This window comes from Strongylocentrotus purpuratus, unplaced genomic scaffold (assembly GCF_000002235.5).
Source record: "Strongylocentrotus purpuratus isolate Spur 01 unplaced genomic scaffold, Spur_5.0 spur5_scaffold_17, whole genome shotgun sequence".
NCBI classification, from domain to species: domain Eukaryota; kingdom Metazoa; phylum Echinodermata; class Echinoidea; order Camarodonta; family Strongylocentrotidae; genus Strongylocentrotus; species Strongylocentrotus purpuratus.
Genome location: NW_022145602.1, coordinates 3,488,519 through 3,501,927, shown reverse-complemented (window position 1 = coordinate 3,501,927; position 13,409 = coordinate 3,488,519). Strand labels below are relative to the sequence as shown.

The following is a 13,409-nucleotide window of genomic DNA, read 5'->3' as shown; positions in this document are numbered from 1 at the left end:
GCTACACCTTCCAAGTCAGCAGATCTTCCCATTCCTTCTCCTCTTCCAGTGAAGACTACTCGGTGTGGGAGACACGTCCGTTGGCCTGCTCGGTATGTCCAGTATTTTGCAGTTAGTTGAAGCTACCATGTATATATTTGGGTATCGATTGTTTCCTTTTTCCAAGTCCAATCTAGAGGGGGACTATGTAGTGTTCCATACACCCATTTATTGTGGGGTCAACAAACTTTTATTTATATCGGCACTTCCTTTTTTGACCTTTTTGGTGTCTCTAGTTCTTTCTTTTCTTCTGCCTTCTTCTCTTTCATTTGGTTCTTCTCCTGTTCCTTCCTTTTCTGAGCCTGTCTCTCTTGTCGCTTGTGTTCCTTGGCTTGTTGTTCATCCATCTTGGAGAGCAGAAAGTTGGTATAAATACTGCTCTTCTGAAGCAGATGCTGAAGCCTCTTGTACCTCTGCTCCTCCAGTTCTGTCTTCCAACTATCACCAGACTCCATCTCTTGTGATTTTTGCTCTTCTTCTGCATTCTGTTTCAGCTTTTCTTCTTCAGCACGCATACTGTCTGTGATGATCATATCCCCATCAGTACTCATGCTTACATCGCTGTTCTGCCCAGAGCTACTGGCAGGAGAGGTCCTACCAGATGTACCTCCTGGCATCTGACTGTCACTAGCTTCAGAACCGGTCGATGCCATTTCTGCTTCTCGAAGTTTCTCTGGTGTTAAGGCTCCTGAGTGGCAGGAGGGGAGTGATTCCATCACTTCATCTGATTCTGAGCACTTGTCAACAACTTCCAGAGGAACATCCCCCTGTTGCTCAGACATCATGAAATCCCTGGTTGAAAGACTGCCTACGGAAAACTGGAATTAAGGAGACTGGAAATGATCCAAAACTTGAAGTGTCTTCTCGACGAATTCACTACGTAGTCTCGACGATGAAACACTCGATCAATTCAACAAGGCAAATGCAATACACAATCTTGTTGGAAGCTTCAACGAAAACCGAAACTATCAGGAATATATATACAATAATAAGATGTGCTCAGAAACAAAATGGCTGCCTCTGGCTAGCCCAAGCGTAAACCGAAGAAAATGAATGAATAGCCTACTTGGCGAATTAAACAAATAAAGACTCGTATTTAATCCAGCGAGGAAAAAAATACTACCGCGGACGATTCAATAAACCGAGAAAAAATACAAAGTCGCAAAAGTCGTACGCGATATGTATGAAGTAAGGAAATGACTAAAACCGTGGACACGTGTAGCTCTGATGAGTACATACGGAATGAGTGGCGATAATCACGCTGCTAGCCAAAACACAAGACTATGGAACGCCGTGATTGGCGCTTAGAGAAAAACAAACCATGGAGACCACAAATGTCATATCACAGGTGCACGTAATTTACAAAACAAAAAGGAAGTGCCGATATAAATAAAAGTTTGTTGACCCCACAATAAATGGGTGTATGGAACACTACACATGCACGCTACAAAAAATGAAATCATACATATGGGGAAGAAAGAAAGAGAAAGAGAGAGAGCAATAGATATCAACAGACAAACAATAATCATGAGAGGGCTACATCGAGGAGAGAGTCTGGGTAGGGAGGGAGGAAAAGATAGATAGTAATAGCCATGAAGAAAGAAAGAAGGGCGGGAGAGGAGAAGGGACAGAGTGGGGGATAGTAGGGATAAGGGGTAAGAGATGGGGAAGGAATAAGCAGGACAGAGAGAGGGAGGATAGTGTGAGACAGAGAGAGAGAGAGAAAGGGGGCAAATAGAGAAACAGAAATAGAGAGAAGATATCAAGAGCTCTTACCGTTGGATTTGACGGATCACTGACATAGAACAGATCAGATATTTGATAAGGATTCTCCTTGAGTTGGTAGGAAGCATGGTAGCCATCCACATCTCCGAACACAGGATCCCAGGACAAAGTCAACGCTGCTGCCTCTGGCACGACATCAACATCACTCACTGCACTTGGTACTAGGGATAAATGAGAATAATAAAAGTAATAGAAATGATAATCATTATAATAATAATAGAGAATGTTTGTAATTCACCATGTCTGTCACAGCTTACACTTCTGATGCAATTGTGAGAAATATTGCACAATCGTAGGTATACAAGGTAAAAATATCGTAGGTAAAAATAATCCTAAAACAATCTGAAGAATAGCTTAAAACTCCTGGCACTCAAGTAACTTACTAATTTTTCTTCTTATCATTATTCTTATCATTATTACTATTAATATCGTCATTATTGTTATTATTTTTATCATTATTACATAATATTACCATCACTATTATTAATAACATCCACATTATCATAATTTTCATAATTCTCATAATTCTCATTAATTGCATACTTCAATAATGTAAAATGGTGAAGGGACATGTTACGACATCCTATAAGTGTATATCATCCACTGAGAGCACAAAGAGCATTACCTCTGTGTCAAATTATACAAGTTAATTTCCTTCTGCCTCTGAACAACAGACAAGCACTTACATGTTCTTTGTTCAACTGTATCACTTTGCCCAGTTCCCGTTGCAGAGACCTCGATCTGATAATTCCTTCCTGGTACCAAGCGATGCTCAGTTCTCTCATAGTCTCCATTGAGGATGGTTCCTGATGATATCTCCACACCTGATGTCACTTCAGACACCTAGACAATAATAGTAATAATAATAATAGAAATAATAACAATTATAGTAAAAAAATAATAGGTAATAATGTTAAAAATACTTCTAACAATAAAAATCATAATAATAATAATAATCATCATAATAATATTAACAATACTACTATGAGAATTATTAATAATAACAATTATAATAATCATAATGATAATAATAATCATAATAATAGTCATATTAATTTTGACAATGTATCAATGCGAGAGCGTACTCTGCTTTGAAGGTTATAGGAGATCAAAATTAGACCAAGTGCCAGGGTCATTAAACTACTTAAACTACTACAACAAACTTTTACAGCAGACAAATATACATGTAGATGTGCAATACAATTCCAAAATACCACTTTTAGATTTGTTGGTGCTTTCAAGTTTCGAAATTATACAGAAGAAAGTACAAACTTTCAGGAAATGCTAAAAGTTCAATTTCTACCATCATGACCAAACGCTCCTTTAGTGAGCTCGAACTGAAAGTCGCACCATGTGACTTTCTGGTGGTTTTGAGGTGCCTGGTCACATATTATCTTACCCGTGTGACGTAGCTTGAGGCTCCAACAGCCGGCTGCCATTCAATGGTAAACGAAGTCTGATTCACAAACTTGGCTACGATGTTCAGACTAGATGTACTCACTGTAATCAGAGAAAGAACATATACATGTATAAAAATAAATTGGCAAATGACTATCTCTCAAGGTATCTTCTCCCTGATCCGGGGGTGATAGTGAGCACTATCCCCCACCCCCCTTATTTTTATTCAAAGGGGGCTTGAGTAAAAAAATATATTAAAAAAGGGTCAGGGGAAAAAAAGGCATCTAACGACATTCCTCCCCTTTTGAGTAAGAATATTGGTAAAAAATAGGGAAAATGAGGAAAAAGAAGGGAAAAGAAGGGGAAAATCTGTAAAATATGGGTAAAATCAGGGGGGGGGGAAAATCGGGGGAATAAAAATTGGGTTATTATCAGGCCTGCTGATCAGATGTTGATCATAACATTTTCCACACATCTTTCCTCTCTGTGATTCTAGTACATTCTTGCAGCCTCGTTCCACTCAACGTCCTAATTCCCAATCGACTAAAATATGCCTACAATAACCCTGAATTATTAGTAGTATAACGAGCCTGAATTAGTCCCCAATCTTACAGAATTACCCGGGATCACAAGCCTTCCAGGGAACCCTGTAATCTGTTACGACTTACCTGTGGTACCAATTTTTGTCACAATATTACTGCGAGTCGTCACGTCATCATACTCCACAAACGCAGAGATTTTAATACTGTAGGAAGTGCCTGGAGTCAGTCCCTTAAGGGTTACAGATTCCTGATGACGGGGTAAGACACTGGTAGCAGGGGTGCGACCAAGCTCCGTCGAAAAACCGGTCCCTTCGTACTCCAAGATGTATCCAAAGAACTGCTCCTGGCTAGGTGCAGACCAGCTCAGTGTAATGGTGGAAGTCATCTCCTCCGTTACTGCTACATTGCCTGGAGGCTGAGGGGCTAGAAAAATACAAAGCCATGTGATTATACATGATGAACATATATTTTCATATATAGTTTCAAGACTACACCAAAAGTCCTTTTCAGGACTACACACCCTCAAGAAAGATTACAGAGAGTCCTTTTCAGGACTTCTCAATCCTCCCTCTCTCTCTCACATGGTGCATCCGCAAACCTACTGTGTTTCATGTACATGTTAATATGAAATGAATATAAAGTTCTATTTGAGTTTTTTAAAAACAACAGCTTGACGATATTCACATTAGGAGTCAAATTAATGGATTGCTGGAAGGTAGTGGCGTGAAAAGAGGCACCTGGAACGCAAAATTCATAATGGCTACAATCACACACTTTATTGCGCACAGGTAGGAAAACATCTTTATCTAGATTAGACATAATATTACCCAAACAGTGACTTGGATACAAGTAAGTAAAATTCATCTGTTTAAAGCCAGAATGGTATTTATTCTGTGTTTCAGTATATAAATTACCGCTTTTCTTGCTCCAAAACGACAAATTTTAATCCTATGATATCAATGCCAATGAGGGTTTAGTCTCTTTAAGTGCCGCTGTATAAGCTACCTTCATTAACTGTAATATGCCAACATAAAGAAAATAGATGAGAATGCTTACTTGTGACATGGGAGACACTGCTAGACAGGAACTGGACATTGTTGGTAAGGACCGAGAAGAGACGGAATGTGTATTGAGAACCAGGCATCAGTCCTGAAATGGCGACAGGGCCAGGTATACCGGTCTCGATGGGAGAGATTGGGTCACCGTTGTTTGGGTCATAGATCAACATGTACCTCTGAATAGATCCCGCTTCTCGGTCCCAGTCTAGGGAGACATCGGACGTGGGATCGGGTAAAGCTTGCAGGGCTAGGAGAGCAGACCCTGAGGGCATATGCAGAACAAAAACTAATGAATTATCTTCAATCCAATACAATTATTTTATTTTCACTTAGCTGCATAAAGACAAGATTTTTGAAAATGACAAAAAAATACAAAGAAAATAACATTAATTCGATACAGATAATACTGTGCTGGATAAGACAGCAGCCCAAAAAGAAAGAAAATGCATTTATTACTAAAGGGCTGCGATAATGTAATGTAATGTGTGCTATAAAAAAAAGATGAATAAAACTTGAACTTGAACTTGATAAACCACTGTGGTATATGACAGTGTGTTGTGTGTAATACATAAATGGCAAGTGGGGATGACAGAGTAGCTGTTCGCAACAAAGGTCCTGCAATGTACATGTGCAGCACTTACTTATCTGTGCGGGTGAGCCTACATGCAAGTACGCTTAAACTTCTACCGTTTACCTTGGCATTTGTGAGCAAACGTTTGGAGGCTGATGCACCAGATTCACATTATTCAATATAACTTATAAATTGTATTTTACTAAAATAAAAAAGTATTCAGCACGTAATACAAATGTCTCTGCATGGGCCCATTACAGATATCATGACCTCAGTTTTTAATGTCACAGAGGGTACATGTATGTGCACCATCTCCACTCCTTGGAAAGAGTATAGTAAACATTGACTGATGGCTTGGTACAATAACTGCACACATCCTCAACTCAAGTGCTGACAGATCGTATAATAAACTCCTTCGCATGCATCATAGAGGTGGGGTGGTTGAGTGGATATGTCATCGGACTGTGGATCACAAGGGCCGCGGTTTGATTCCCGCCGCGGCACTAATGTCCTTCGGCAACACATTAATTTACATTTGCCACACTCTACCCAGGTGAGGTAAATGGGTACCTAGCAGGAATTAATTCCTTGAAATGCTAAAACGCTGTAACGGTAGCTGGGCTAAAGCCGGGGTAGCAATTTCAAAATTTGGAAGGGTATAGAGACGTTTAAATGTGACATGTGCTATACAATTATTGAATATTATTTGTACACCATGTGTATTTATAATAGTCTTTCATAGGCATTGACTGGGTATAATCACTAGCACTCACTTGTAGTAACAGTCAACTCCAGAGGCTCACTGAAGGTGTCTTCGCCAGCCTGGGTACGAAGTAGAATGACGTACTCGGTGGCTGTAGCAAGGTTCTCCAGGACCAAACTGGTCTCATCGGTTGCTACGTCAGGCAAGGTGACCTTAGCACCATTCTCTGGAGTGTAGGAGAGTTCATAGCTATCAAAGTTGCCTGATGGAGGACGAAGCCAGGAGAGAGAGATTTCATCGGCTGTGACCAGAGTATCCATGAAGCTGGATGGTTGTCGAGGAACTGTAGGATAGTAATAATAATAACAACAATAACAATAATAATATCGAATATTTAGGAGCGCTAAAAACAATAAGTACCATAGCGCTTAAACAATGAATACTTCAAACTTTTGTTAAACGACTCTAAGGATGGGGATTGATGAATTCTAATGGGTAAACTATTACATAACTTAGGGGCTGCAACAGCAAAAGCATGATCACCGTAATGAACGTGATGGAACAATAGGTTTGAGAAGGTCATTTACATATGATAGAGCATACCCATGTTTAATTTTGAATACTATCAAAAAGAAAAAAATCACGATAACAATTAATACCATATTATTATTATTATTTTTTTTTTTTAATCTTTGCTTTACATTATGCTATGAATGCTTTGGGAACTTTGCTTGTACAAGGCCTAAGGGCTTTATTTATGTAGTTCCCCATTGCATTTCTAAATTTGAACATGAATAATTTTATATCTTTTGTATGAATGTAATTTTTAATCGAGAATGAAATAAATGCGAATTCAATTCAATTCAATTCAATAATAATAATACTACTAACAATACTAATAAAATTACTACTAATAATAACAATAAAAAGAAGAAGAATCTCTATTTTTGTCTGTATGTTTGTACATGTATGTATGTACATACATTCTAGTAATAAATAAAGAATATAAAGACTTACTGGTTCGGATATCCAAAGGATCCGATGTAACGGAAGAACCTGTGACCTGTACCTGGGCTCGATACAGAGTCCCGGATGTTAGACCAGTAAAGACAAACTTTGTAGAACCGGCTGTATAGATTAAAGTAGAGGTTCATTGATTTTTAATATTGATTTAATTTGTATCATTGCAAAAGGGAAGGTGGAATCAAACAAGTTTATAAAAATTCCCCACTTGGAAACATTCAAAGTAACAATCTTTATCGATTGGATATACCAGATTTGTGAGATCACTCAAGAGACAGAATTAGCATGGGCATCTGATGTCCCATAACAATGCAAATATTTTCAAAGTCTATTTCATCGTCTCCTCATCACCTATTATTACTTACTTCACCAGCATCATTGTAACTGTTTGATCTGTTGCCTCACTCTAAATTTCGGACATGACTTTATTTGATTAAAAAATTCGGCATTATGAAAAGAAGAAATCAGTATTAGCTGCATTGTGGCTTGTAAGAATGATGTCATTGTAGCTACATACACAAACGCATGCGGCATGGCATATGTGCAGTATTTCAAACAAACACAATCCTTTCTAAACAGGAATGAACAACATCCATTTCATTGTACTGATAAGTCCTATAGTAGAACCGTCACTTGTCAATTATCTTTTTTAAATGGAAGGATTGACATATTTTCATCAGGAACACTGACATGTCCTATAGAAGGACCATTACTAGTCAATTATTTGTTAAAGAAAGTATAGTGTATAAATCTTACCAACAGGTACACTAACAAGTCCTATGGTAGAACTGTCACTTGTCAATTATTTGTCAGAGAAAGTATAGTGTATAAATCTTACCAACAGGTACACTAACAAGTCCTATGGTAGAACTGTCACTTGTCAATTATTTGTCAGAGAAAGTATAGTGTATAAATCTTACCAACAGGTACACTAACAAGTCCTATGGTAGAACTGTCACTTGTCAATTATTTGTCAGAGAAAGTATAGTGTATAAATCTTACCAACAGGTACACTAACAAGTCCTATGGTAGAACTGTCACTTATCAATTATTTGTCAGAGAAAGTATAGTGTATAAATCTTACCAACAGGTACACTAACAAGTCCTATGGTAGAACTGTCACTTGTCAATTATTTGTCAGAGAAAGTATAGTGTATAAATCTTACCAACAGGTACACTAACAAGTCCTATGGTAGAACTGTCACTTATCAATTATTTGTCAGAGAAAGTATAGTGTATAAATCTTACCAACAGGTACACTAACAAGTCCTATGGTAGAACTGTCACTTGTCAATTATTTGTCAGAGAAAGTATAGTGTATAAATCTTACCAACAGCGCTTTGTAACTGCAAGGAAAAGGCGCTATATCAAATATCTTTTTGATTGGATTGGAACAGGAATATACTGACATGTCCTATAGTAGGACTGTCACTTTTCAATAGTAGAACCGTCACTTATCAATTATTTGTCAGAGAAAGTATAGTGTATAAATCTTACCAACAGGAATAATGATGAGTCCTATAGTAATACCATCACTTGTCAAAGATAAGGTATAGCCTGAAGGGGCTACAAGTGCTGGTCCAAATGCTACACCGATTGTCGTCTCAGTCACAGAATAGGTCTCCAAATCCAGAGCGTCAAGAGATACTAATAACAAATATAAGAAAGTAAATAAATGAATGAATGAATAAATAAATAAATAACTAAACAAATAAATAAATTCATGATAATAATATATTTAAAAACAATAATGATCACAGTAATAATATTACTATTAATGATAGTACTGTCTGGTGTTTAGAAATATTGAGAAACTCTTTACATAACCTGTGACTGCATAGTGATACATAAAATCATCTGAGCAACATCAAACCAATTTGATCTGCCTGCTTGCATAGGGGCTCTCTAATACAGGGACTCCTAGGTCCTGTTTCATGAAACTTGATATCAATAACAAGTTACAAGCTACTGAAATCATGGCATCTGATTGGCTGAGAGCACATTTGTCATAGCAATTTAGCCGTCGTTATAGATAACAAGTTTTATAAAACAGGCCCCTGGTGTGACCAGCTGTCACCAATAATCTGTACATACAATACCTGAGCCATGCTGCATAGAACTTCAACCACTGATATAGCAATATCTCTCATCCAACAGCCAATAAAATTAAGGTCTCCATGGAAGTTTAATGGCAAAGTTAACATCGATGCTAAGTTTTATGCATTTGGGTCTTGAACTGGTCATTGATCGTAATTGCACGAAATATGCCAATTAAAAAAAATTATAAATCTCTTTCACCTGTTGAAACAGTAGCTTCAGTGACTTCGCTACGGACCTCTGAATCCTGCCCGAAACCGGCAACAGCGTAGACAGACACGGTGTATTCCTGATTTGGGTCCAAGTCCTGTATCAATCAAACAAATGAGAGCATCAGCACAGACAGTTATGACTATTCAGTTGAGTAACCTCTCATATTGATGGCATTAACAGACATAATGTACATGAATACTGGATTAATGGACAGTTAAAATATCATCATCGTTATCATGATTTGGCTCTCTCAGGAAAGCGAACAATGACACTGACAACTACATAATCATATGGTTACAACTAATGTATATACATTGTTTAGGAATCAGTAATTTTGATGGTAAACCCACCTCAATAAGAAGTTCTGTCGTATCTGGATCGTCTAGTCTAGATGTTAGTCTTTCTACATTGTCTTGTCCTGCGATATACACGGCATAGCCATCATACATCCCACTCGCTGGTTGGTTCCAAGAAATGCTGAATGATATAGCGGTTGGTTCCCCAGTCAAAGCTAGATTTCTGACTACGAAAGGAACTACACAAGAACCAGAAAAACACACGATTTATTAGAAGTGCATGGGACTATGCAGGAACAGTGAGAAAACATCAGATGGATGTTGGTACTAATCATGGATAGTGAAAACAGGGTGACATACATGTTGGTACTAATCATGGATAGTGAAAACAAGGTGACACATATGTTGGTACTAATCATGGATAGTGAAAACAGGGTGACATGCATGTTGGTACTAATCATGGATAGTGGATACATGGTGAAGTGCATGTTGGTACTGATTATGGATAGTAAAAACACGTTTGCATGCATGTTTGGTACTAATCATGGATAGTGAAAACATGGTGACATGCATGTTGGTACTAGGCATCAACATTTGAGACATGTTAAAAGCATTTGGAACTGAGGAAAATCAATACAACTATGAATAATTACAAGTGGGAAGATGCAGGAATAGTGAAAATGCAGTTATGAAAATGCATGTTGGTACTAGGCATCAACATTTGAGACATGTTAAAAGCATTTGGAACTGAGGAAAATCAATACAACTATGAATAATTACAAGTGGGAAGATGCAGGAATAGTGAAAATGCATGTCTGTAAAGCACTCAGAGATATTGTCATCTAATAAATGCTTTAACCTAGAATATCAGTACCATTATTATTTTTGGGCTGAGAAAATTAATAATTATTACGTATTTGCATGTGCAACTAGAAAATTCAGACACCAATCAGTTTGAAGTTTATATATTTATTCAAGATGGTGCTTTCCCATTCAATAAACCATCAACTTCTTTATATTGTTGAGAAATAAAACAATTTTGAGATAAAAATAAAGGTATTTTTTTAAAGTGGAGTGGTTCGTAGACAGCCTACAATTTTCGTTATGGGATTGACTTACTTGTCCTGACATTTAAAATTCCACTATCTTGCTGGTAGTTTTCTGCCACTACAAAAACATTGTAAAGCTGACCGGCTACCAAAGATGTTCCTCTGATGTTTCGATCCTGAGTGATGAGGGGAGTGGTATCGGTTAGTCCTTCAGTATTGAAAGATACCCGGTAGACCCCTGGGTTAGGTCTAGGACTAGCTCCCCAGGCCACCTCAAGACTATCCGTGGTTCTGTCTATGTAGATCACCTCTAGAGCTCCAAGAGAATCTACAAAGCAGGACAAAAATGTTAACATCAATCACTATCAACAACCTTACGATTTTGTTTCTTATCTAGTGTGTTTTCATTATAAATTATCATATTTACCATACTTATAATAATAATGTTTTATTTACCCAGGGTAGCCACTTCAGTTATGAAACTGCTCTTCCAGCGGGCCCTGCATAACATAATATGTTACTACTACCCTTCTCCAATCTAATATGCTGAACGCCTAGCTAGAAGGCAGAAGGTCCCATTGTTATAAGTCTTTGGTATGACTTGTGAGGCAGGCGCTCTAACCACTGAGCCACCATGCCCAGTATTTAAATTTTTTATTTTTTGTAATGCTCACTCGCTTGCAAATTTTATAAACAAATATCTCCATATGTGTGTACATGGAGTGTGATAAGTGTCAGGACGATGCAAAATGAATGTTCTTGAGTGAATTTGGGGTTAGGCTGTGAAACTTTTTATTCCATAAAAGGGTGTAATGACTATAAAAAGGTTGTAAACACAGGTCTAGTGGATAAGTCCCAGACCATCAAGCTCTAGGTTCAGGGTTCGTATCCCTGTCATAGCACTAGTGTCCTTTGGCAAGTCATTTATCTACGTTTGCCACTCTCCTTCCAAATGAAGTCAATATTACACTAAATATCAACAATTTTTATATTTAACAAACACGTATAGTGTGTAATTCCAATTATTATGAACTATAGAAATAAAACGTTACAGTTATTAAAGAGAAGGTTAAGTTCTGGGAAGAGGTGAAAAATAATTTGAAATAATTTGTGAGCGTTATCATTGTATTATGCAATTGTGGAGGAACATCAGATAACAAAATGTTCCCTGAGAAGCATGGCTCTTCAAATGCCTTACTATTCTAAATATAGCATGTAACATCCTAAAAATCGGGACACATTTTTATGCCACATGTTTGTGCAGTCCTATATACTTCTTTCTGTGTACAGTGCTTGTAACTTTACCAATGCTAGGCCAAATTTCTTATCATTTTGATGATTCCAGAACCTTTCAGTACACACCAATACTTATATGCTAAATGAGCAAATTTTTCTGAACGATTCCACAACGTTTCTTCCACAATGCAATCGCATGACCAGAACTGGTCTATACCTTTAAAACCATCAGAACTCAACTTTATCTTTATTGTTATTTTGTGATTCCAGACTTACTAGTTATTCCTTGAGCACTAGCCGGTTCACTGCGGATCAAGTCTTCCCCAGTCCCCACCGTGGCATAGACCTGGATGTCGTACTGGTTTCCTGGAAGAAGTTCCGTAACTTCTCGGACGGCGTCCAAGGGTCCCAGGGCGATCTCTGGTCTCTTGGTGCCATCGGGGTTGGTGATGACGAGAAGGAAGTTATGGTAGACTCCTTGCGGTTGGGTCCAGATCACATCGAACGAGGTAACAGTGGGGTTTTGCGTCAGAACGGTGGCAGGAGCTACAGGCTCTGTGCACACAAGGAAGGTATTGTAAATTGTGAATATTGATATGAATTACAAATTGTAAGTATAGATAGATAGTCAATTTTTTTCATTCATCATGAAAAACATAAAATAACATACAATATTGCATACATATACAGTCAAAATAACATACATTACAAAGATAATCATACAATATGATATACATGATCAAGGTAATCTGGACAAAATATAGGGAAAAGTAAGTATTTATGTGAATGAGGAGACAGCTAGAAGGGAAATGCCTGATTAGTGCTGCCACCTACACAAAAAAACTGAAACTCAAAATTTGAAATTAGGATAAGATAAGAGGATACTATAACAAGACCAGATGGAAAATAATGTTTCCCATATGTGACGGCCTCCCCATCCTCTGACAATTTCCATTACGTTTTATGACTTTGGGAGATTTTGTAAGTTCATTTTCCATGACTATCCAGAAGAATTATTTTGTCATGATTTCCAAGTTTTTCCCCATGACGATGGGAACACGGTCAACTCTGCAATCCAACTTACTAGTCCTCTGCTCTATAGTCGTGTCTTCTTGTGAATCGAGAGTGATCTCATAATTCACTCCGGGATTCAGCGTGTCAAAGGTCACTCGAGAGCTCTCCGATGGTAGCAAATTGACTGTTATATCCCTGGGAGCGTTGCCATCGAGGTTTCTCAGGGTGATGCTGTAGCCAGTAGCGTCTTCCCTCTTACCAAAGATGACTGTGATTGAGGTGGATGTGAAGGCAGTAACTGCGATCTCGTTCGCGTCCAGAGCATCTGGAAGGCAAAAGTGATAAAAAAAACATAGATAAATAATGAAAATGGAAGATGTGAGTT

The 13,409-nt window shown here is 37.8% G+C and overlaps 1 protein-coding gene across 1 annotated transcript in view; it reads right to left on the bottom strand.

Moving 5' to 3' along the window:
• Nucleotides 1-13,409, bottom strand: part of LOC584110 — a 156,611-nt gene that overhangs the window by 40,380 nt on the left and 102,822 nt on the right. The window contains exons 86-98 of the mRNA XM_030988112.1: nt 13,095-13,349; nt 12,287-12,565; nt 10,845-11,102; nt 9,780-9,964; nt 9,418-9,523; nt 8,617-8,766; nt 7,114-7,224; nt 6,167-6,439; nt 4,821-5,084; nt 3,891-4,187; nt 3,224-3,324; nt 2,511-2,667; nt 1,816-1,985 (exon numbers count right to left, since the gene is read on the bottom strand). Coding sequence (XP_030843972.1) covers nt 1,816-1,985; nt 2,511-2,667; nt 3,224-3,324; nt 3,891-4,187; nt 4,821-5,084; nt 6,167-6,439; nt 7,114-7,224; nt 8,617-8,766; nt 9,418-9,523; nt 9,780-9,964; nt 10,845-11,102; nt 12,287-12,565; nt 13,095-13,349 — 2,606 coding nt within the window. The remainder of the gene's footprint in view (nt 1-1,815; nt 1,986-2,510; nt 2,668-3,223; nt 3,325-3,890; nt 4,188-4,820; nt 5,085-6,166; nt 6,440-7,113; nt 7,225-8,616; nt 8,767-9,417; nt 9,524-9,779; nt 9,965-10,844; nt 11,103-12,286; nt 12,566-13,094; nt 13,350-13,409) is intronic.